General features: G+C 42.4%; 1 protein-coding gene across 1 annotated transcript in view; it reads left to right on the forward strand.

Moving 5' to 3' along the window:
• LOC139376891 (WD repeat domain 27) overlaps positions 1-26,249 on the forward strand; it is a 151,309-nt gene that overhangs the window by 86,354 nt on the left and 38,706 nt on the right. Inside the window, exon 23 of the mRNA XM_071119880.1 lies at positions 10,474-10,572. Coding sequence (XP_070975981.1) covers positions 10,474-10,572 — 99 coding nt within the window. The remainder of the gene's footprint in view (positions 1-10,473; positions 10,573-26,249) is intronic.

Raw genomic sequence — 26,249 nt, forward strand, 5'->3', positions numbered from 1 at the left:
TTTCACGTGAATACATGTGAAGTGTTCCAAAAACACATGTTTTTATGTGATCACATGATCTTATGTGAGGTTAATGTGATAACAGGTGACAACCACAGGAGGTTGGTGGCATCTTAATTGGGGGGGACGGGCTTGTGGTAATGACTGGAACAGAATGGGCGGAATGCTATCAAACACATGGTTTCCATGGTTTCCATGTGTTTGATGCCATTCCATTCTCTCCGTTCCAGCCATTATTATGAGCTGTTCTCCCCTCAGCAGTCTCCACTGGTGAGAACATGTAAAGCAAAATGTGATAACATGTGATCACGTGTGAAGTGTACCTACGTACACGTGTGAACTGTACCTGTTCTCACCAGTGGAGGCTGCTTCACGGTGTAATAATGGCTGGAATATGTAAAAACTTGATCATGTGTAAAGTGTTCCTAAAACACATGATTTAACATGTTAAATTTCATGTGAAATGATGTGATTTTCAATGTGAAATCATGTGGTTTTTCTGTAAGGGTTGATCCTCTCTATGACTGGTGCCAAAGCAGCGCCAGAACTGTCTAAACAATTCATCCCTCCCAACCAAGACAACAGTCAGTGGAACTTCTTACATGAAGTCATCGTGTTGAGCTGGGGAGTTATGTTAACCTTCTTAACAGGCCACTGAACAGTAAAACAGAACACTGGAACATCATTTTGAAATAGTACACTACCGATGTCACAAGAATTCATTCTTCTGAAGATTAGTCACTGGAACTTGGAACTTCTTCCATGTTTGTCCAGTGTTGTCATTGCTAGGCCACTAAACAGTCCACTAGAACACTGAATAGATCAAGAGATCAAGATCAGTTTATCCGTCCAATTGTACACAAGGTCCAATGAAAATGTAACTTCCACTTTATCCCAACGCTTACGAAAGACGCACATATGCATACAGGTTGGAGCAGGAGCCTGCCACACTACAGTGTCCCTGGAGCAGTTTGTGTGGGAGTTTAAATGCCTTGCTCCAGAACTGATGAGTATATCCGTTACAACAATTCATCCCTCCCAACCAAGACAACAGTCAGTGGAACTTCTAATCCATGGCTGTCCACTAGCACAGTTGTGTTGAGAGACAGAGTTCTGTTCAATTGGCTTCAGGGTCACTAAACAGTAAAACAGCACAGTCGATTGTACATTGAACTGAATAAACCACTTCAGTAGACCACTTCAGTAGACCACTAGAGTAGACCACTGAACCAATGATACGTTTAACCTTCAAACATTTATCTTTAAAGCTAGAGCACGAATAGAACATTGAACCCTTGGGTATAGGCCTATAACTTAACTTTTAAGTCAAGCACTTTCTTGTTCTACAAAGAACTTCAACACAGTTATCGTGTTTTGGTGTACAGATAAAATATATGAATGCATGTAGTAGCTATTTTGGTGGCCTGGTGAGTCCAATTCCTTGAAGATGACTGTTCAATTTAGTATTTTAAAGAGTTGGCTCAACATAGCTTCTTGCCATGTGTGGACCAGACTCAGTAAGGGATTTAATTTGTATAAAAGAGTTGTTAGTGAAAGACATGAAAGCGTCCACTTGCCGTTCAACATTTAGCTGGTTAGGACAATGTACTAAAATGTGATGGATTGCTTCCACCAATTTTAATTAGTCAGGTAGGTGAGAGGGTCAAGCACACTCAACTCGAGCTCTGTAACTCAAATGTTAGTTACAGAGAAAGTACAAGGCCCTGGGAACCATCACAACCTAAGAGGCCTGCAACTCAGTCCAGTCATGAAGCTTATTTTAGATGGCTGTTGAGCAAAGACGATGAATAGCACCCTGGTGGTTTGGTAATAAGAAACCCAGACCTTAAACTATGTGGTTTGAATGCTTCTTTCTCCAGGTATAAATCTTGCCCTGGTTTTGGAGGTCAAAGCGAATACGTTTTTCCCTCCCTTCACTCAGTGATATATATCTGTAATATAACCGAGCATGTTCTTCAGCCAAATCTTTGTGCCAGATGACTTGATCAACTGTCTCGATTGATGTTTTGTCTTGTATCTTCATCCCAATGGTGTTCGTTTACTTATGAATTCATGATTGTTTGTTATTTAGAGTACATCTAACAACAAATGTAGCGATGTTATAGAAAGATGAGAGGCTGGTTACACAGTTTAGATGTTTGTAGAAAGATGAGAGGCTGGTTATACAGAGTCAGGTTTTTTTTGGTCTGATGACCTGACGAGTCTCAGGTATAAAACATGGGGGTCATTCCATGTCAATTCAACCAAACCGTGAACTCCACCAATCTCAGATCGTGAAACTTCAAATGATGAGAATCAGATAATACAAAGATACAGGCGTCCTTCCTAACTCAGTTGCTGGAGAGGAAGGAAACCGCTCAGGGATTTCACCATGAGAACAATGGTGATTTTAAAACAGTTACAGAGTTTAATGGCTGTGATAGGAGAAAACTGAGGATGGATCAACAACATTGTAGTTATCCACAATACTAACCTATATGACAGAGTGGGAATAAGAAAGCCTGTAAAGAATTAAAAAAAATCTAAAACATGCAACCAGGCACTAAAGTAATACTGCAAAATATTTGGCAAAGCAATTCACAACGCATTACTGAGTACCACTCTCCATATTTTCAAGCATGGTGGTGGCTGCATCATGTTATGGGTATGCTTGTAATCGTTCAAAATAAAAAAATAAACAGAATGGAGCTAAGCACAGGAAAAATCCTAGCGGAAAACCTGGTTCAATCTGCTTTCCACCAGACATTGGGAGATGAAGTCACCTTTCAGCAGAACAATAACCTTAAACACAAGGCCAAATCTACACGGGAGTTGCTTACCAAGAAGACAGTGCATTTTCCTGAGTGGCTGAGTTAGTTTTTACTTAAATCTACTTAAAAATGCATTCCCTCCTTCAACCCATTTGTTTTTTAGGGAGGATATGACATATTATGTCCCTATAGTGCCTCTCATGGTATTTTTTCCAATGCAACATTTTTGTTGAGGCAGAGTTGTTTTAATTACTTTTCCAGACTAGTGAGTATCAAACTGTGTCTGTAAGACATCCAATAATCCCTTCTTCTCCCTAGCTGACTTTACCTTCCTTTTTTTCTTCTGTGTGTTTGGTGAAAGCAGTGGAATAATATATAGATGCTGATGGTTGTCGGATTATTAATGGCAGGGACTTGTCTTCTCTCGATGAAGCAACAGAAGTTTGAGAGCATCTCCTTTGAGAGTGGACACTTCCAGGCATTTCCTGGCAGCCGGTGGGGCTTGGTGAAGCGTGTACGGTTGTGAGCTACACCATACTTTATTTGTGACCGCCCTGAGAGTGGCGTGAGCCAGAGGCATTTGTATTTGTCTTCATATTTAACAAGACAATCATGGAAAAATAACTCTCAAAAAAGAACTGAACACCCCCCAAAAAGACTCCCTAAAAATTGAAATTGTGTTAGGGCCTATATGACATGACACAGTTTCCACACACTCAAATAAGAACAAAATGTAGGCAAGTACACTAGAACAAAGCTGTTATCAGAAGGCTTCGGGATTCAGTGTGTATGCCTGGACTTTAACTGTAAAGTTGGATGTTCAGCTTACACAACTCCCAGTGTTGAGGGAAAACTATCTCTAAACCTGCAATCAAAAAAAAAAACATTGATTATTTTCTTTGTTTTTAGAGCTTAGTTTGTTGTCAAAAATAATATGACAATTCAAGTAAAACAGGATTTTATTAAGTTAAAAGGACAATTGAAATCCTGTGCCTTTAAACAGCTTGGAAAACGACCAGTGTTACCCTGTGAGGGGGGAAGATCTGTAAGAAAATCCACCGACAGTTGCGACCAAGGCCGTTGTGGAACGGGTAAGGGGTGTAGCGTCCTTCTGGGCAGGTGCCTAGGTGCCTTACACTGGGCGCACACCAAGCAGGAGGAAACATAAACCCTCACGTCCTTAGCCAAGGTAGGCCACCAGTACCTCCCGCTCAAACAGCGCGCTGTCCGACCGATCCCAGGATGACCAGAGGAGGGTGACGTATGGGCCCAATTGATCAAACGGTCACGAACAGCAGACGGGATGTACAGACGCCCAGCGGGACACTGGATGGGAGAGGGCTCTGCACGTAACGCCTGCTCAATATCCGTGTCCAGCTCCCAAACTACCGGCGCAACCAGGAAGGAGGCGGGGAGTATGGGAGTGGCATCCATGGGCCGCTCCTCTGTGTCATACTACCGGGACAATGCGTCTGCCTTCACGTTCTGGGAGCCTGGTGTGTAGGAAAGAGTGAACACAAAACGGGGCCAGACCCTAATGGTCGACTATCTAAGGCGTGAACGGGCAAGGGCACAGCCACGGGAACAATAGGGATCCCTAAACTATGGGCGAACGATTTATCTATAAAATTCCCAGCCACGCCTGAATCGACAAGTGCCTTATGCTGGGAATGCAGGGAAAACTCAGGGAAAGTGACATACACAAACATATGTGCAACAGAGGGCTCTGGGTGAGAATGGTGCTGGCTCACCTGGGGTGGCTCCAGAGCGCCCTGCCTGTTGCCTCGATACCCAGAGGAACCAACCCGGCACCAACCGGCAGTGTGCCCTCTGCGGCCACAGATGGTGCACGAGCTGGAACCCCCTCCGGTCTCCCTGCGCACTGCCCCTCCCAGCTCCATGGGTATCGGAGAGGGGGTGCGGGGGGTTCGAACCAACAGACCCCGATCTGCAGGGCTTTCCCGGTGAGGCACGAAACGAGGGCGGACACCCTCTCACGGCCCGAAGGAGCCGGGTGGACAGTTGCCAGGTATAATTCCAGCTGTAATAGGATCCCCTGGCAGTTCGCAGCCTTCCCATCATATTCCTGGGGAAGGGAGAGACTAATCCCACTGGGTCTAGGACAGGGGTGTCAAAGTCAAATGGACGGAGGGCCAAATAAAAAAATCAGCTACAAGACGAGGGCCGGACTGTTCGAATGTTCATTGAAAAATTTTTAAATGACGCATATAGTCTAGTGAACCTAATTGAACCTACTGAAAACCTAACAAATATATTACAATATGATCAGATAAATAAAGCAATATTTTCTTATGGCTCTGTCAGTAATCTTTAATTTTCAACAGACACAAAAGACAAATTTCCTTTATATAAATATCCCCATAACATGAACATTAAATGAAAGAAACCGGTAATCAAGGCACCATCAGTAGACTATATTTTCTATTTTAGCAAAAGTGGGCTAAATTTACTTCAAAGAAAAAACAATAATAGCAATTTTCTATCATCCACTCAACTGAAATATTTTTAAAATATAATTGGATTGAAATACAAAAAAATAAAGTGCAAAAATCTATTAATCAAAAACAACACTTTGTTTAAGGAGAAGTAACATGCAGTGAAAACAAATATTAAATTTTAACTTTTAAACTTGAACTGAGTAAAAACTCTAAATATGTGATTGCACAGTAATGTTCACTTGTTTGAGGTTGAGGGTGATACTTGGTGGTGTCCCATCTTTTCCACAAGTTCATCAATGTTCGGGGTAAGGCTCTGAGCTGAAGAAATCCTCAGAATTGAGTGGAGGTGTTCAGCAGTAAGTCGACTTCTGTGTGATGTTTTGTTCAGGTTCATCAAAGAAAACAGTTGTTCACACAGGTATGTGCTGCCAAACATAGACAACGTTTGAGCAGCCTGGATGCGCAGCTGGGGCATTGTGCCGGGGAGGAAACGGGCGAACTCCGCAGCACCCACTGCCGCATATTTTGCCCTCAGTGCATCATTGCATTGGAGGTCAATCAACTCCATTTGGAGGTTTGGTGGTGAGCTTTCCACGTCAACAGCAAATGGGTTACCGAGCAGTTCCAACCTGCTTTTTTGTGCTTCAAAGTCAGCAAATCGGCGTCGAAAGTCAGCGGCAAGCATACCTATTTTATCAGCCAACTGTGTGCTCGGGAACGCACTGGTAGAGAGCTTCTCTTTCATGGTCTGGCAGCTGGGAAAGTGGCTCAAATTTTCTTTCCGCATCTGCGTCTCCCACAGAGTCAGTTTGGTTTTAAATGCCTTCACTGTACTGTACATATCAGAGATGACACGATCCCGACCCTGCAGCTGCAAGTTTATTGCATTCAGATGACTCGTAATGTCACACAGAAAAGCCATTTCACACAGAAACATTTCGTCTCGGAGTTGTGTTGTGTCTTTCCCTTTGCTGTCCAAGAACAGACAAATCTCCTCACGAAGCTCGAAACATCTTTGAAGCACCTTTCCCTGGCTTAGCCATCGCACCTCTGTGTGATAAGGCAAATCACCATGCTCCGTTTCTAACTCCGTCAGAAATGCCTTGAACTGGCGGTGATTCAAACCTTTGGCTCTGATAAAGTTAACTGTGCGCGTGATGATGCTCATTACATGCTCCATTTTCAAGGCTTTACCGCACAACGCTTCCTGGTGTATGATACAATGATAAGCTGTCAGCTCACCTGTCGCGTTTTCCTCTTGCATCTTTTCCCGTATCTTCGCCACCAGTCCGCTCCTGTGTCCACACATCGCAGGTGCTCCGTCGGTTGTCAAACCCACAAGTTTTTCCCAAGGCAGCTCCATCTCATTTACACATCTTGACACCTCTTCATACAAATCATGCCCCGTAGTTGTGCCATGCATAGGACGTAAAGCCAAAAACTCCTCTGTCACGCTTAGGTTGGAGTCCACTCCGCGGATGAAAATTGACAACTGGGCAATGTCAGAAATGTCGGTGCTCTCATCCACAGCCAAGGAATATGCAATAAAATCTTTTCCCTTTTTCACAAGCTGCTCTTTTAGATTGATGGACAACTGGTCTACTCTCTCGGCAATGGTGTTTCTGCTCAGACTCACATTTAAAAAGAGTTGCCTTTTTTCTGGGCAAACTTCGTCACAAACTTTAATCATGCAGTTTTTGATGAAATCCCCCTCCGTAAATGGCCGGGCTGATTTAGCGATCTCTTCTGCCAAAATAAAACTGGCCTTGACAGCAGCCTGGCCTTGTGATTTGGCTTTTTTGAACAGAGCCTGTCGAGATTTGAGGCCTCGTTTTAATTCCTCTGCCTTTTGTAGCCTTTGTTCCATGTCCATATTCTTGTTTTTGTCCGCGTGTTTCGTTTCATAATGTCGTCTCAGATTATACTCTTTCAGTACCGCCACACTTTCTCCACACAGAAGACACACAGGTTTTCCAGCTACCTTCGTGAACATATACTCCGACTCCCACCTTGTTTGAAACCCCCGGTTCTCAGTATCCACCTTCCGTTTTGCCATTTTTGATGGGTATCTGAAAGTTAATTTTACTGTGATGCTGACGACTGCTGTGCCAATAAATATTGAAATGAAGCAGCCTACTGCTCGGTGCGTCACCTTTGCATTGTGGGAAATGTAGTATTGGTGCGTGTAAAAGATCTGCGGGCTGCCGGCTTGCTGCGGGCCGGTTCTAATAATAAATCAAGATCATCCCAGGGGCCGTAAAAAACCTTCTTGCGGGCCGGATGTGGCCCGCGGGCCTTGACTCTGACATATGTGGTCTAGGAGAAGGAGGGGCGTGTAGTGGAGACCGCGGTTGTGCTGGTGGAGGCGCTGGGTGAACTCCCTGTCTCTCCCAGTGGTCCATTGTCTGGACAACGCGGTCCATGGCCGTGCCAAGATGGTGGAGCATTGCTGCGTGTTCCCGGACGCTCCTCCACCCCTATACCCGGGGTTCCTGCTCCTGCTGACTCCATAAGTTTGGGTCCGGAATTATGTAAAGAATGCGTACTGGCGGCAGAGAAGTCAGGCGCAGGAGAGCAAAGACTGTGTTCCAACGGCACAGTTTAATAATAAAAATCACCTTGAACAAAAACAATATATACAATGGGACAAACCCCTTCGCACGCCAGACATAACGTGCACATACACTTACAATAAACAATTCCGGACAAGGACATGGGGGTTAACAGAGGGTTAAATACACAACATGTAATTATGGAATTGGAACCAGGTGTATGGGAAGACGAGACAAAACAAATGGAAAATGAAAGGTGGATCTGCGATGGCAAGAAGGTCGGCGATGTCGACCGCCGAACGCCGCCCGAACAAGGAGAGGGACCGACTTCGGCGGAAGTCGTGACAGTATGTAAACTTCCGACTTCAACTGCATACAATTATCTGTTAAGTCCCTCAGTCGTGTAGTGAATTCCAAACACAGATTCGACCACAAAGACCAGGGAGGTTTTCTAATGCCTCGCAAAGAAGGGCACCTATTGGTAGATATTTTATTTTTAAACAGACATTGAATATCCCTTTGAGCATGGTAAAGGTATTAATTACACTTTTAGATGGTGTATCAATACACCCAGTCAGGACAATAACCTAAAACACAAGGCCAAATCTACACTGGAGTTGCTTACCAAGATGACAGTGAATGTTCCTGAGTGGCCGAGTTACAGTTTTGACTTAAATCTACTTAAAATCTATGACCTGAAAATTGTTGTCTAGCAATGATCAACAACCAATATGTCAGAGTTTGAAGAATTTTGAAAAGGACAATGGTCAAATGTTGAACATTCCAGGTATGGCTCTTAGCTCTTAGAGACTTACACATACAGACTCACAGCTGTAAGTATTGACTTAGGGGTGTTTGCAAAAATTTTAAAAAAAATGGTTTTTATTTGTCATTATGGGGTATTTTATGTTGATGGGTGACATTTTTCTTTTGTTTAATACATTTTGAATTCAGGCTGTAACACAACAAAATTAGGAATAATACTTGCTGAAGGCACTGTACATATACACTGAGTGTACAAAACACTCCATGACACAGACTGACCAGGTGAATCCAGGTGAAAGCTATGATCCCTTATTGATGTCACCTGTTAAATCCACTTCAATCATTGTCAATTAAAGGGAGAAGGCAGGTTAAAGAAGGATTTTTAAGCATTGAGACAATTTGGACATGGATTGTGTATGTGTGCCATTCAGAGGGTGAATGGGCAAGACAAAGTATTGAGGTGCCATTGAACGGGGTATGGTGCCAGGTGCACCAGTTTGAGTGTGTCAAGAACTGCAACGGTGCTGTGTTTTTCACGCTCAACAATTTCCCATTTGTATCAAGAATGGTCCACCACCCAATGGACATCCAGCCAACTTGGCACAGCTGTGGAAAGCATTGGAGTCAACATGGGCCAGCATCCCTGTGTAACGCTTTCCACACTTTGTAGATTCCATGCCCCAATAAATTGAGGCTGTTCTGAGGATTAAAGGGGGTGTAACTCAATATTAGGAAGGTGTTCCTAATGTTTTGTGCACTGAGTGTAGTAAGTAGACAGTTATCACTCACTGTAGGTTGTGAATATAAGGCTAGTAGATCCTACTGATTCATAGTGTTGTCACACATTAGGCTCACCATCATAACCATAACCTCATCACTCTACGCTGACCTTCACTAAGTAAAAATAAAAAATTGCCACACACAAAGAAATTTAGGAGTACAATGAAAACTATTTGACTGTAGAGCCCTGGACCATCCGTCAAGTTTAAAATGAATCACCCTACGGCATGTTGTCCGTATTTAAAAAAATAATAATCTTCATTTAACCAATCCCATTGATGTCAGAAGACCTCTGTCCCAAGGGAGACCTGGTCATTATTGCCATAGATTATGAGACTGTAGGTCCTGATGTTAGGCTTCAGAGGCGTGTTCCGTTACCCCCTACCTTTCTTACTCTACAGCTGTTGTGGAGATCTATAGGGGGCCTCAGGCTGGAATGAGGCAAGGCTTGCAGGGCCAGATGACCTCTGTGGTGAGGTAGCAGGACTGGACCCCTCATTGAGGATTCCTTCCTGTTCCAACTGCCTGATGTGATGCTCTGGCCTTACAAACCCCATCAGAGTGCATCAATAAGAATGTACATTCTAGTAATTATATTTCTATGGCTGTATCTGTAGCTCGGTATCTCTACCATGCTATGGGCCCTTCTAGGGAACACTATCCCCATGCCTTTTTCGGGGAAGCCTAATAAAAAGCAGCTGCAGGAATCTGATGAGTCGTCGTCTGGTAACAAACATCCCCACATCTGGTTTTATCTGTGTTCACTGCTTATGGTCCCCCGTCCTCATCCCTCCTTTCCCTCCTACTCCTCTTCCTCCTCCTCTTCCTCCTCCTTTTCTTCCTCCTTTCCAACTATCTTTCACTCACTGTTCTTTCTTACTTTTTACACACTGTGAAAAGTATCTGCCTTTGTTTGTCAGTTTGTTCGTGGAGAAGAGATTGGAGTAGAAACTTCCAAATTGTACAAAATAATCGAATACCTACAGACTTTATTATGTTGGTCCTCTTCTGCAGTATTCAGACTTTCTTTGAAGGTTTATATGTTACAGATTGACTACCTTATACTTTACATTTTGACATCAGCAGCCAAGTCATTCAACAAAATATTTTGATGTACCTCCTTGACCCATTTTCTCCTCTCTGCAGGCCTATGTGTATGACATCCGCAGCAGCAGCTACCTCCACAAGCTACAGAGACACTCCGACACCATCCTCAATGTGACCTTTAACCCTGCTACACCTGAGGTGAGGACTGACCGATAGCCTCTTAAAATCACACCCTCTCTCCGCATTCTATTGTCCTCTTCTCTGGTCTGTCTTTCTATTACCTGTCCATATTCACATATACAGTGCCTTTGGAAAGTATTCAGACCCCTTTACTTTTTCCACATTTTGTCACATCTTATTCTAAAATGGATTAAATAAAATGCATTCCTCAGCAATCTACACACAATAACCCATAATGACAAAAGCAGAAACAGGTTTTTAGACATTTTTGCAAATGTATTTAAAATGAAAAACAGAAATACCTTATTTACTTACGTATTCACAGCCTTTGCTATGAGACTCGAAATTGAGCTCAGGTGCATCCTGTTTCCAATGATCATCCTTGAGATTTTTCTACAACTTGATTGGAGTCCACCTGTGGTAAATTCAATTGATTGGACATGATTTGGAAATACACAGCTGTCTATATAAGGTCCCACAGTTGACAGTGAATGTCAGAACAAAAATCAAGCCATGAGGTCAAAATGAATTGTCCATAGAGCTCCGAGACAGGATTGTGTCAGGGCACAGATCTGGGGAGGTGTACCAAAAAATGTCTGCAGCATTGAAGGTCCCCAAGAACATAGTGAAATCCATCATTCTTAAATAAAATAAGTTTGGAAGCACCAAGACTCTTCCTAGAGCTAGCCATCTGGCCAAACTGAGCAATCAGGGGAAAAGGGCCTTGGTCAGGGAGGTGACCAAGAACCCGGTGGTCTCTGACAGAGCTCTGTGGAGCCTTCCAGAAGGACAACCATCTCCACCACTCAGGCCTTTATGGTAGGGTGGCCAGACGGAAGCCACTCCTCAGTAAAAGGCACATGGCAGCCCGCTTGTAGTTTGCCAAAAGGCACCTAAAGAATCTCAGATCATAAGAAACAAGATTCTCTGGTCTGATGAAACCAAGATTGAACTATTTTGCCTGAATGCCAAGTGTCATGTCTGGAGGAAACCTGGCACCATCCCTACGGTGAAGCATGGTGGTGGCAGCATCGTGCTGTGGGGTTTTTAAGCTTGAGAGCATCTCCAGAGAAGAAAGGGAGAAGCACGCCAAATACAGGTGTGCCAAGTTTGTAGTGTCATACCCCAGAACACTCGATGCTGTAATTGCTGCCAAAGATGCTTCAACAAAGTAATGAGTAAAGGTTCTGAATATTTATGTAAATGTGATATTTCAATTTATTTTTAATAAATTAGCAGACATTTCTCAACCTGATTTTGCTTTGTCATAATGAGGTATTGTGTGTAGATTGATGAGGAAAAAAACAATTTGATACATTTTAGAATTATGCTGTAACGTAACAAATTGTGGATTAATCAAATGGGTCTGAATACTTTCTGAAGGCGCTGTATATATAAATGAGTGGATTTGAGTATTTCAGCCACCCCCGTTGCTGACAGGTGTATAAAATCGCAATGCCAAGCGGTGTAAAGCTCGCCACTATTGGACTTTGGAGCAGTGGAAACGTGTTCTCTGGAGTGATGAATCACGCTTCCCCATCTGGCAGTCCAATGGACGAATCTGGGTTTGGCAGATGCCAGGAGTACGCTACCTGCCCCAATGCATTGTGCCAACTGTAAAGTTTGGTGGAGGAGGAATAATGGTATGGTGCTGTTTTTCATGGTTCAGGCTAGGCCCCTTAGTTCCAGTAAAGGGAAATCTTACTGCTACAGCGTACATTGACATTCTAGACAATTCTATGCTTCCAACTTTGTGGCAACAGTTTGGAGAAGGCCCTTTCCTGTTTCAGCATGACAACGCCCCCTTGCACAAAGCGGGGTCCATAGCCAAATGGTTTGTCAAGATTGGTGTGGAAGAACGTGACTCGCCTGAATTGGCATGAATTGGAACACCGACTGCGAGCCTGGCCTAATCGCCCAACGTCAGTGCCCAACCTCACTAATGCTCTTGTGGCTGAATGGAAGCAAGTCCCCGCAGCAATGTTCCAACATCTAGTAGAAAGCCTTGCCAGAAGAGTGGAGGCTGTTATAGTTCAAAGGGGGGACTAACTCCATATTAATGCCCTTGATTTTGGAATTATATGTTTGTCAAGCAGGTGTCCACATACTGTTGTAGTATACTAGTCATGTGCTATACTTCCTCCAGCTCACCTCGCTCCCTCTCTTGTTAACTTATTGTGAAAGAAATATCCGTACAGACTCAAGTCAGTCTGAGCATGGTGGTAATTCATTAACCAGACATAGAATAAGGCTTCTGGGTTATTTTGTTGTCCTGCTCCCCTTGGACTTCATCTCCTATCAATCGGATATTGGACACAGCTTCAGAGGGAGGCCCAGCATACAAAAACACACTGTGATTTCTGCTGCTGTGTTGGATTCCATGGAGAACCTCTGGGATTACAGACATGGGTTCAAATTATGGTATGTGTTTGTTTTTTCAGATACTTTGAGTGTTTGCTTGAGTCTGCCCTGGGTGCCATATGGGTGGGGTTAGCAATTTTGGGACTATACCATTGGTAATAGTGTGCCAGGCAAGCTCAATCAAATTAATTGAAAGGATTTAGAAAAATATTTGAACCCATGTCTGGTAATGTCTGCTGTGTGGATTCCATGGAAAGGAAAACCCCCAGGATTATTAGATTAGTTGAATCCCACTTTGTAGTAAAGGCCTGCCAGGTTCATTAAATAGTACCCGCAAAACACCCGTCTCAACGTCAACAGTGAAGAGGCGACTCCGGGATACTGTCTTTCTAGGCAGAGTCCAGTGTCTGTGTTATTTTGACCGTCTTAATCTTTTCTTTTTATTGGCGAGTCTGAGATATGGATTGTTCTTTGCAACTCTGCCTAGAAGTCCAGCATCCCGGAGTCGCCTCTTCACTGTTGACATTGAGACTGGTGTTTTGCGGGTACTATTTAATGAAGCTGCCAGTTGAGGACGTGTGAGGCATCTGTTTCTCAAACTAGACACTCTAATGTACTTGCTCAGTTGTGCACCGGGGCCTCTCACTCCTCTTTCTATTCTGGTTAGAACCAATTTGCGCTGTTCTGTGAAGGGAGTAGTGCACAGCGTTGTACGAGATCTTCAGTTTCTTGGCAGTTTTAGTTTCTCTCATGGAATAGCCTTAATTTCTGAGAACAAGAATAGACTGACGAGTTTCAGAAGAAAGTTCTTTGTTTCTGGCAATTTTGAGCCTGTAATCAAACCCACAAATGCTGATGCTCCAGATACTCAACTAGCCTAAAGAAGGTCAGTTTTATTGCTTATTTAATCAGGTCAACAGTTTTCAGCTGTGCTAACATAATTGCAAAAGGGTTTTCTAATGATCATTTAGCCTTTTGAAATGATACACTTGGATTAGCTAACACAACGTGACATTGGAACACAGAAGTGATGGTTGCTGATAGTGTCCCTCTATACGCCTATGTAGATATTCCATTCAAAATCAGCCATTTCCAGCTACAGTAGTCATTTACAAAATTAACAATGTCTACACTGTATTTCTGGTCAATTTGATCAAGTCTACTGTATTTAAATGGCACTTTAAACGTGGTCATGATTCTGCAACAAAATTTCCCCATGGGGACAATAAAGTCCATAACGTAAAGTAAACACACTGCGCTGAACGAACAGCAGACGAATTGCAGACGAAAGTGCATATCGATATTCAGTGCCCTTAGTCATCCTCCATGAACTCCCAGTCTCACCTCATTGTGGATGAATATATGTTTTTCAACATACTGAACTCACTGTGTCAGATTTAAAGTTGCAGTATGGTTTATAGTTCTTTAGCTCTCCTCCTGAATCTGGAGTCATCAAGACAGGATGACAGAGGCACTCAATCCGTTTTACAACTCTCACCTCGCATGGTGATGGAAAGGAACACTTTGGCCTAACATCCACTCAAGTCATGTCGGGTTAACAGGGGCCTCTGGGGCACTGCTTCTTTCCTCAAAATAGCACGTTAATCACCACACGACTAAATAATTAAACTGGCTACCAGTATTTCTAAAAGTAGCCTAGTTCTGTCGTTCTGTCTCTGTTTAGGGTCTAACACAACTCAGTGTACTGTAACTCAAACTTTCATCACTTCAAACACCCTGAATATGAATTATGTTTTTTGATACCAGCACTAGGATTAAACTGAACCATGAAACCCTGAAATCCGAGGTAGAAATTATAAATAGCTCTAGCTCTGATGGACTAAACAGAGACAGGAGTGAAAGTGGAGCTGGAGGGAAGCAGAGTAGTTGGAGAGCATGTTGATTTACAGGTAAGAATGGCTTGTGCTATGGCGCTGAGTGTTCTCTGGACACACTGCTTAGTGGGGTATTAAACATCCCCAGTGGGGTATTTAGCACACACGCACATGCATGCACGCACACACATATGAAAACACACACTTGCACACACTCTTGGAAGATGGAGCTGCATTGGATAGCAGCAGCCTTACGGGCTCCTGACCAATTCTGCTATTTTGTCATTTTTTTTAACCTTTATCTTGTTTTTTGGGCAAATAATGTTTCTGCCATCATTTCCTATAACCAAAAACAGCTTCTGGACATCAGAACAGCGATCCCTAACCTTGGTTTGGATGAAAAAAAACGTATTCACCGATTAAGCAGGCTTTTCATTTATTTATTTGTACCTTTATTTTAACAAATGTGCCCTGTATATACAACATAAATATATACTTTATACCCAAACATACAGATTCAAATACAAAAATACAGCAATGGGAAGCACAAATCACATCACAAATCACCCAGAAAAACATTCATCCACAAATAAGTCCCCAATCAATACTTTAAATTGCCTGAATGGCACCAGAACATCAAGATGAAATGTATTTAGAAATTTGTTCCAGCAATATGGTGCATTAAAATAAAAGCAGATTTACATAGCTCGGTGGAGACCCTAGGAACCTCAAGAGTTAACCAATCCTGTGAACGGGTTAAGCAACTCAGGTTTCTATACTTCAACAGCAAAGTTAGATAAGACAGAAATGTATGAAGTAGGGCCTTGTAAACAAAAAGGAAGTAACGTAGAGATCTACGTAGAGATTTAGCAAAGTCCAGCCAACCTTTTGATACAGGATGTTGTGATAAGTATCCAAACTGTTATCTGTAACAAAACGAAGGGCACTGTGGTAGATGGCATCCAAAGGTTTAAGAGGAGTAGCAGCTGCACTTTGATCAAAATATTACCATAATCAAGAATAGATAAAAAGGTTGACTGCATAATCTGTTTCCTACTGCTTAGAGAAAAGCACAATCTGTTTCTGTGGAAAAAGACAACTTTAAATCTTAGCTTCTTAACCAGCTCATCTATATGTTTTTAAAACGTCAAATCCATATCAATTTAAATGCCTAAGTATTTATATGAGGGAACACGTTCAATTGAAGAACCATCTAATGAGTGAACATGTAGTTCATCTGAAACATTCTTACGAGAGTTTGAAAACAACATGTATTAAGTTGTGCCTGTATTAAGACCAGGTTTTAAGTTAGAAAGGGATTCCTGCATAGCTATAAAATCTGACTGTAATTTTGACACAGCCAGATCAACAGTCGGCGCAATAGCATACAAATAACATTTTATTTGTCACATACACGTTTCGCAGATGCTATTGCGGGTGGAGAGAAATTTGTGTATCATAGTATCATCCGCGCATATACAGTCGGGCAAAAAAGTATTTAGTCAGCCACCAATTGTGAAAGTTCTCCCACTTAAAAATATGAGAGAGACCTGTAATTTTTATCATAGGTACACTACAACGATGACAGACAAAATGAGGGAAAAAAATCCAGAAAATCACATTGTAGGATTTTTAATGAATTTTTTTGCAAATTATTGTGGAAAATAAGTATTTGGTCACCAACAAACAAGCAATATTTCTGGCTCTCACAGACCTGTAACTTCTTCTTTAAGATGCTCCTCTGTCCTCCACTCGTTACCTGTATTAATGGCACCTGTTTGAACTTGTTATCAGTATATAAGACACCTGTCCACAACCTCAAACATTCACACTCCAAACTCCACTATGGCCAAGACCAAAGAGCTTTCAAAGAACACCAGAAACAAAATTGTAGACCTGCACCAGGCTGGGAAGACTGAATCTGCAATAGGTAAGCAGCTTGGTTTGAAGAAATCAACTGTGGGAGCAATTATTAGGAAATGGAAGACATACAAGACCACTGATAATCTCCGTCGATCTGGGGCTCCACACAAGATCTCACCCTGTGGCGTCAAAATGATCACAAGAACGGTGAGCAAAAATCCCAGAACCACACGGGGGGACCTAGTGAATGACCTGCCGAGAGCTGGGACCAAAGTAACAAAGCCTACCATCAGTAACACACTACGCAGCCAGGGAATCAAATCCTGCAGTGCCAGACGTGTCCCCCTGCTTAAGCGAGTACATGTCCATGCCCGTCTGAAGTTTGCTAGAGAGCATTTGGATGATCCAGAAGAAGATTGAGAGAATGTCATATGGTCAGATGAAACCAAAATATAACTTTTTGTTAAAAACTCAACTCGTCGTGTTTGGAGGACAAAGAATGCTGAGTTGCATCCAAAGAACACCATACCTACTGTGAAGCATGGGGGTGGAAACATCATGGCTGTTTTTCTGCAAAGAGACCAGGACGACTGATCCGTGTAAAGGAAAGAATGAATGGGGCCATGTATCGTGAGATTTTGAGTGAAAACCTCCTTCCATCAGCAAGGGCATTGAAGATGAAACGTGGCTGGGTCTTTCAGCATGACAATGATCCCAAACACACCGCACGGGCAATGAAGGAGTGGCTTCATAAGAAGCATTTCAAGGTCCTGGAGTGGCCTAGCCAGTCTCCAGATCTCAACCCCATAGAAAATCTTTGGAGGGAGTTGAAAGTCCGTGTTGCCCAGCAACAGCCCCAAACATCACTGCTCTATAGGAGATCTGCATGGAGGAATGGGCCAAAATACCAGCAACAGTGTGTGAAAACCTTGTGAAGACTTACAGAAAACGTTTGACCTCTGTCATTGCCAACAAAGGGCATATAACAAAGTATTGAGATAAACTTTTGTTATTGACCAAATACTTATTTTCCACCATAATTTGCAAATAAATTCATAAAAAATCCTACAATGTGATTTTCTGGATTTTTTTTCCTAATTTTGTCTGTCATAGTTGAAGTGTACCTATGATGAAAATTACAGGCCTCTCTCATCTTTTTAAGTGGGAGAACTTGCACAATTGGTGGCTGACTAAATACTTTTTGCCCCACTGTAGGTATTAAAGACTAGGTCAGGGAGAGGTTGAAAATGTCAGTGAAGACATTTGCCAGTTGGTCCACACATGCTTTGAATACACCTCATAGTAATCCGTCTGGCTCCGCGGCTTTGTGAATGTTGACCTGTTTAAAGGTCTTGCTCACATCGGCTACCGAGAGCTTTGTCACACAGTCATCTAGAACAGCTGGTGCTCTCCAATGCATTTCCTTATAAACTCACTCACCAAATCGGCGTATAAATCAATATTATTATCTGAGGCTACCCGGAACATATTCCAGCCCCTGTGATCAAAACAATCTTGAAGCGTGGATTCCGATTGTTCAGACCAGCATTGACTAGTTCTTGTCACAGGTACATGCAGTTTGAGTTTCTGCCTATAGGACGGGAGGAGCAAAACGGAGTCATGGTCAGATTGGCCAAAAGGAGGGTGGGGGAGGGCCTTGTATGAATCGTGGAGTTGGAGTAGGAGTGATCCAGTGTATTGCCCGCATGAGTGCTACAATCAGTATGCTGATAGAATTTAGGTAACCTTGTTCTCAAATGTGCTTTATTAAAATCCCCAGCTACAATAAATGAAGCCTCAGGGTATATGGTTTCCAGTTTGCATAGAGTCCAGTGAAGTTCCCTTGAGAGGGAATATACACGGCTGTGACAATAACCAACGAGAATTCTCTTGGGAGATAATATGGTCGGCATTTGATTGAGGAATTCTAGGTCAGGTGAACAAATGGACTTGAGTTCCTGTATGTTGTTACGATTACACCATGAGCCGTTAATCATGAGGCATGCACCACCGCCCTTCTTCTTCCCAGAGAGATGTTTCTTTCTGTCGGTGCGACGCATAAAGCATCCCGGTGGCTGTACTGACTCCGACAACATATCCCGAGAGAGCCAGGTTTCCATGCTACAGAGTATGTTACAATCCCTGATGTCTGTCTGGAAAGCATCCCTTGCCCTAATTTCGTCAACCTTGTTATCCAAAGACTGGACATTAGCGAGTAATATACTCTGAAGCGGTGGGTGGTGTGCACGCCTCCGAAGTCTGACCAGATGGCTGCTCCGTCTACCTCTTCTGCCGGCGACGTTGCTTTGGGTCGGCCTCTGGAATCAGATCAAATGCCCTGGGTGGTGGTGCGAACATAGGATCCGCTTCGGGAAAGTCGTATTCCTGGTCGTAATGTTGGTAACTTGACGTTGCTCTCATATCCAATAGTTCTGTATGTAATAACACTTAAGATTTTCTGGGCTAACAATGTAAGAAATAATACATAAAATAAAAAAAATACAGCATAGTTTCCTAAGGACTAGAAGCGAGGCAACCCTCTCTGTCGGCGCCATCTTGCCACACTCTACAATCTCTATCTTCTGACCTTTGATAGATGCTGCAGAGGTGGGCGTTGTTCGCTTCCTGAAGTCTATGCACATCTCTTTGATCTTGTTAGTATTGAGGACCAAGTGTGATTCATCACACCACTCTACAAAGTTAAAGGACCACCGGCTGATGGATGTCTGACTGACGACATTTTTGCCCGCTTTGCACTCGGTTTGCAAATTGCGACTCTCGGCCGGCAAACGCTACCGGTGTTTCAGAGCCTTTATGGAGATTAGGATACTTATAGTGGATACAGATACACTGATTGATAGACTGTAATAGACTGATGTCATAGAGGGACAAACTACTTTAGGATTATCTCAATGGATGGCAATCTAAACTTTAGAAATGTATTTGTCAGATTTACAGTGTAGTAAAATGTATTCCATTCTTTTAGTGTTCCAAGGAAAAACAATGATTCATGCTTTGCAGATGTGTGAGAAGGCTTTTGTCATCTAAGGCTTTGATATTATTGATAGTGATCTACAATGTGCAATATGCAGGAATATGATTGGTGGGTCTGTGTGGGAGGAAGGAGCCTGCACAGATCAACTCCCAGTCTGATGTAGTTTGGATGTGGATTGCTGTCCATAATATGGTATGAAATAAATATAGAGTACACTCAGCACCTGAGCTAAAGCGATGTATGTTGTATGACCACCACACATATTTAATCAAATAATAATTTGGGTGCTTATATTTGTTCTGTTTCACACATGTACAAGTGTTTATTAATATGCCTGTGTGAATTGGAAATGTATTTTTTGCATAGCCCAATTCTGCTTGAGACACCCTCAGAACAATTTGGGGTTAGTGGATTGCTCAAAGGCACATTGACACATTTTCAGGTTGTCGGCCTGGGGATTCAAACTATATTTGTTTAAAGTGTCAGTGAGTGTTCCATTCGTATTTATATCAGTTTCCTTTACTGCTCTAATAATTTGCTGTTTTATAACATTCCTAATATTGATTTTCACCCCCCCACCCCCCACAAGGTGTCAGAATCATTCCACAGGGATGCTGGCCCATGTTGACTCCAATGCTTCCCACAGTTGTGTCAAGTTGGCTGGATGTCCTTTGGGTGGTGAACCATTCTTGATACACACGGTAAACTGTTGAGCATGGAAAAATCACCTGGAACCTACTACCATACCCTGTTCAAAGGCACTTACATGTTTTGTCTTGCCCGTTCACCCTCTGAATGATACACATACACAATCCATGTCTCAATTGTCTCAAGGCTTAAAAATCCTTCTTTAACCTGTCTCCTCCCCTTCATCTACACTGATTGAAGTGGATTTAACAAGTGACATCAATAAGGGATCATAGCTTTCACCTGGATTCACCTGGTCAGTCTATGTCATGGAAAGAGCAGGTGTTCTTTTTTATACTCAGTGTATATTTTGTACCTAGTCTGAAGTGGTAGATCCAGAACATTTCCTTGATCAAGTTCCTTGATATGCTTTGTTCCTATGAGATCCCCTGATATTGCACGTTTTCTTGTTGGGAGAATATGGAAGCCCTCTAGGATCATTAAAGATTAGGACTTGGTCCAAAAGCCTGGAGTGGAGACTTAGTCAGTGTTTAAATCACATAAGGTTGTATAACTCACTTCCACGTGTTCAACAGTTCTCAGAGGGAAAGTTGAAAAGTTGAAGAGATGATGGTATTCAGGTTGACTTGGCTTGGTTTTATTATGTGTTCATGTCAGGATTGGTTGCTTTTAGAATAGAATAGGCTACTGATAAACGTTGTCAACAGCCAGTACCAATTAGTCTACTCAACAACCTTTGATGGAGAACTATAGGGAGCCTCAGTGTCTTAAGGGAAAATCACTCATGTGTTCATAGTCCTTTTTGGGACAGAATGGAGAGAAAGATTTCAACTTTTTTCTGGAAACGAGTCCTCCTCTTTCCATGCTGAGTCTGTAAGTTCTTCACTTTATTGTCTTAATACTCACCTTTCCTTCTGTCACTGCTTGGCTCTTCAACACCTTTCTGAGAGGAAAGCTATGTCTGTGTTCCAAATGGCACCGTATTCCCTATATAGTGCACTATATAGGGAATAGGGTGCCATTTTTGGATGCAGTGCCTATGTTTCTTAATGACTTCATATGGCATCAGCAGTCAGCACTACTCCTCTCTCTGGCCCACGGAGCAGCTGCAGAAGCCATGCCTCACTCCTCGGAATCTGTTTAAGGGTTATTTCCATTCTTGATATTTACCCTTTGATTCTTCTTCAGCACAACTGTCTTACGTTATCACAACTCCATTCCTTAGCTGTATTACAAAACAAGTGGCGGGGCTGTCGTTTAGCTGAAAAACAAATCCCAGACTGTAGCTTTAAAGATGGGACGCTCAGCCTTAGACAGACTACTGCTGTATTCCAGGACAGGTTGCGGTGCCAAGACCTTTTAACCGTAACTCATCTATCTGCTGAAGAGATTGTCTGCATTCTTTATCAGGACAAAAAAAGCCATTTGCTTCCACCTTAGCTGTATACCAAAACAAGTGGTGGCTTTATTGTCCTGATAAAGAATGCGGAGAGCAGACAATCTCTTCAGCAGATAGATGAGTTACTGTTGATTCTTGAAGAATATAACTTATAAATCATCATGAGCTTAGCACAACTGTCTTACTTTATCACAACTCCATCCCTTAGCTGTATAACAAAATAAGTTTAGCTGAAAAACCTCTGCTGAAAAGATGTTCTGCTCTCTGCATTCTTTATCATGACAACCCCCCTCCCCCCCTGTAAAAATAACAGTCAAGCCCATAAAACTCTGGTGGATGATATGATGGTTACTGCTTTTCGGTAGTTAGATGAGGTTGCAACGCTACCTAGTCGTTTGTTTGAGTAACGTGTCTTTTCAGTAGTTAGATGAGGTTACAACGCTACCTAGTCATTTGTTTGAGTAATGTGTCTTGAATGGAAACTGTTGTTTACATAGTGAATTGTGATAGATGAATTACTGTATACTAATACTGCCCTAGCCCCTCATACCGACTCCCTCCCTCGTTAGTACATTTACATTTGAGCCATTTAGCAGACGCTCTTATGCAGAGGTGGTAATGATCTTAAGGTAGCCAGGTAAGACAACCAGTCATAGTAAGTAAAACTTTTTCTCACTAAATATCCCTGTCCATTTGCTTATAAGTAGTTCAGTCCTCTTCTTAGCTTCCAAACATCCTGAACAGTGCTGATAAGATAAGTGACATGTTTTACAATTGAAGCTGCTTCACTTTAGCAGTTTTGGGAAGGCTAGTGTAATGGCTCTCGTCGAAAGGAGTGGACCACACCGCAGCGTGGAAAGTGTTCATGATTTTTATTATCAAAAAACACTCAAACAAAATAACAACTCGAAAGCGAACAGTTCTGTCAGGTAAGACACTAAACATAAAACAAGACCCAACAAAACCCAAAAGGAAAATGACAACTTATATGATCCCCAATCAGAGACAAACAGCTGCCTCTGATTGGGAACCACACTCGGCAAAAAAACAAAGAAATAGAAAACAGACTTTCCCACCCCAGTCACACCCTGACCTAACCAAACAGAGAATAATAAGGATCTCTAAGGTCAGGGCGTGACAGCTAGTAAAATACAATTTGTTCTTGTCCTTAATAGTATATTATGAAACGTTCAAAGTCTTACTTCATAGGTATTCATAGATTTATGTTTGTTTTCAGGTCAGTTGATTGGAGATATTAACGTCTGTTCTGCCTGCAAAATATATTAGTCTTGAGCGCTTTGTGATATGTTACCAACAAACATGAAAAACAGCTAAATATTTGTTTCTGGCTCAAATCTCAATGTTTCCAATGTGTTGTATCAGAGGATTTATTATTAGTGATTTAAAAGTTTGTTTTTATGGGAGTTCCATAACGTTTAGTCCCCAGCAGTGTAGTCAGTCACTGTTAAATCCATTAGTTAACAGGTAACTGGAAGAGGTTGGGCTCAAAGGGGAAGATGACTGACTCACAGGAGATAGGGGAGGAAGAGATTGATCAACATAATGGCAGGAATGCAGGCCCTAATATGCAACTCCACCATGCTCTTATTTACTGGGGTATGTTTGAGATGAATGTAAAAAAAAAAATGCATTTTTGTTGGAGAGAATATGGACTTTGTTGATTGTTGATGAAAACCACAGTTGGCCATTTGTGGACTTGATCTCTGCTGGCATCATGGAAATTGCCTTTAAAAGTCTATCGCTGTGTGCAGGTTGTTAATCTGCGTTGGATTGAATCCAGGCCTTATTTAATTTACAAAACAAATCCTTTCAAGGAGGGCCCAGGTCAAAATCTCAAAGTGGAAGCATCCCTAGTCTCAAACTATTCCGAGGGCTCTTCTTCTTCCACATCAAATGTTTGGTACGTTGCCTATGTGGCATATGCCTGTAAGGAAACTCCCTACACCTGTGTAGTATTACTGTAGGTCTCAGACCCAGACTAATGTTTCTCTTCATTTTTAGGGTGGCAGGTAGCCTAGAGGTTAAGAGTGTTGATCTAGTAACTGAAACGTCACTGGTTCGAATTCCCTTGCCAACTAGGTGAGAAAGCTGTCGATGTGCCCTTGAGTAAGGCAAGGCTCCTGTAAATTGCTCTGGAAAAGAGCATCTGCTAAATGATAATCCGGCCATGTTGTTTTTATGACACCCTATAAAAAGACTGGTAGCCTTCATGTGTGAAGCTTGTTTATGTTGGACAATCAAAGCTGCAAAGAGGCTCAATGTATAGCAAGTGGAGTAGGAGTTCACTAAATGCAATGCAAGATGGAATACAATTATGGAATTAAAAGTTAGTGAAATTAGAACCAGGCTACAACGAGGAACCAACAAGTAGGCTGGTGTTTTATCTGAAAGTGGTTGGGGAGAGCGCATCATGTGGCCTCAACAATTAGCCTAGCTAGCTATAGCTGCCTTGGTTACTGGTCGTTGCCTTGGTTACTGGTCTCTCTCTCTCTCACTCAGTCTGCTCACCTGCCCCTCATCAGCTGCAGCAATAGAGCACCAGCCTCTCGCGCAACAGTGCTCAGGTAAAAAAAAAAAGAAATTATATATATATATATTTAGAATTCCTGGACATCCAACTAAAGTTTATGATAGTATTAGAATATTAAAATGATTTTAAACCCCCACTCCTAATACAGGTTGAGGTTGACATGTTCATCCTGTCAGTCAGTCAAGGCTTCAGATGGATTAATCCATAGGGCGTTCAAGGTGGTCACCACATTCCTTCACATGCAGAACTACTTTTCAGGACTTTCCAGCTAGGCTTGTTTTTCAGGGCTAGTTTTCCGAACTTTTGCAGACTACTTCTGGACTAAAAAAGCACTTTCAAAGGAGATTCTCCATTGAGCGTTGTTTTTAGTCCATTCATTGGCTATTATTACAGAAACTTCTCAATGGCATGTACAGTTTGGTAAAGGTAAAAATGAAAAGCAACAGTGCTACTACTAGTGCTCAGAGCCGTGACAATGACTAGGCCAACACATGCCTGGCTGGAGGCCTCTACTACATCCTCAGAGAAACTTTTGCAGAATGAAACACAATGTCGTCTGATAAAAGACGCCTCTGACTGATGATTCAAACTGGAATCAGAAAATAGGTCCTAATATGCAACTCCGCCATGCTCTCATTTACTGGGGTATGTGTCAGATGAATGTGAAAACATGGCATTTTTGTTGGAGAGAATATGGACTTTGTTGATTATTGATGATTGTAGAGATTAACCACAGTTGGCCATTTGTGGACGTGATCTCTGCAGACATTGTGGAAATTTCCTTTAAAAGTCTATCGCTGGGTGCTGTGTTGGTTTGATTCCCAGCCTCATTTTGCTTAAAAACAAATCCTTTTAAGGAGGGCCCAGGCCAAAACCTCAAAGTGGAAGCATCCCTAGTATTATTCCATTCTGAGGGCTCTTCTTGTTCAACATCAAATGTTTGGTACGTTGCTGCTGTGTGACATATGCCTCTAAGAATATGCCCTAGACCTGAAGACAAGATGGTGCCGACAGACATGGTCGCCCTGTTCCTAGCTCCCAGCCAAATTTGCAGTATTTTTTTGTGTGTGTTTTATTTTATTACATTATATGCTCAAAATACAGCCAGAAATAACTTTTGGATATTAGATCGCCGGTCACTCACCACCATTTCGACTAGAAATGTAACTTTCCTGATTTGGATCATTTGTTCGTACCCCCCGAGGCATTTCCACTCATCCCAAGCGTTGCTACATGATTTGGCGACCGAGAGGAGGAATACGGAGTGGGCTTTTAGTCCGACTCAGGGGGGGGGGGGGGGGGACCATCCACTGCTTCCGAGTATATTACTCGCTAATGTTCAGTACTTGGTCAATAAAGTAGACAAACAAATGTGTAATGGATCACTTACAGAGAGATCTTAGGGACTGTAACATACTCTGTTTCACGTAATCATGGCTCTCTCCGGATATACTGTCCCCAGCCAGACAGCCAGCGAGGTTCTCTGTATATTGCGCAGACAGGAAAAAAGAACTCTCTGGAAAAAAGAAAGGCGGTAGTGTATGTTTCATGATTAACTACTCATGGTGTGATTGTGGTAACATACAGGAACTCAAGTCCTTTTGTTCTCCTGATCTTGAATACTTCACTATCAAATGCTGACCGCATTACCTCCTGAGAGCATTCTCTTCGGTCATCTTCACGGCCATGTATATTTCCCATCAAGCCAACACCGGGACAGCTCTCAAGGAACTACACTGGACTTTATGTAAACTGGAAACCGCATATCCTGAGGTCGCATTTATTGTAGCTGGGGACTTTAATAAAACAAATCTGAGTGGGAAAAAAAAGCTATCAAAGTTTTATCCACACATCGTTTTCACTACTCGCTCATCAAAAATTCTTGACGATTGCTAATCGCCCTTCTGGCAAGGCTACAAGGTCCTCCCCCGCCCTCCCTTTGGCAAATCAGATCACTCCTCCATTCTGCACCTCGCTGCCCATAGGCAGAAACTTAAACAGGAAGTACCCGTGGTAAGGACTGTTCAATGTTGGTCTAACCAA

Source organism: Oncorhynchus clarkii, chromosome 20 (assembly GCF_045791955.1).
Source record: "Oncorhynchus clarkii lewisi isolate Uvic-CL-2024 chromosome 20, UVic_Ocla_1.0, whole genome shotgun sequence".
NCBI classification, from domain to species: Eukaryota; Metazoa; Chordata; class Actinopteri; order Salmoniformes; family Salmonidae; genus Oncorhynchus; species Oncorhynchus clarkii.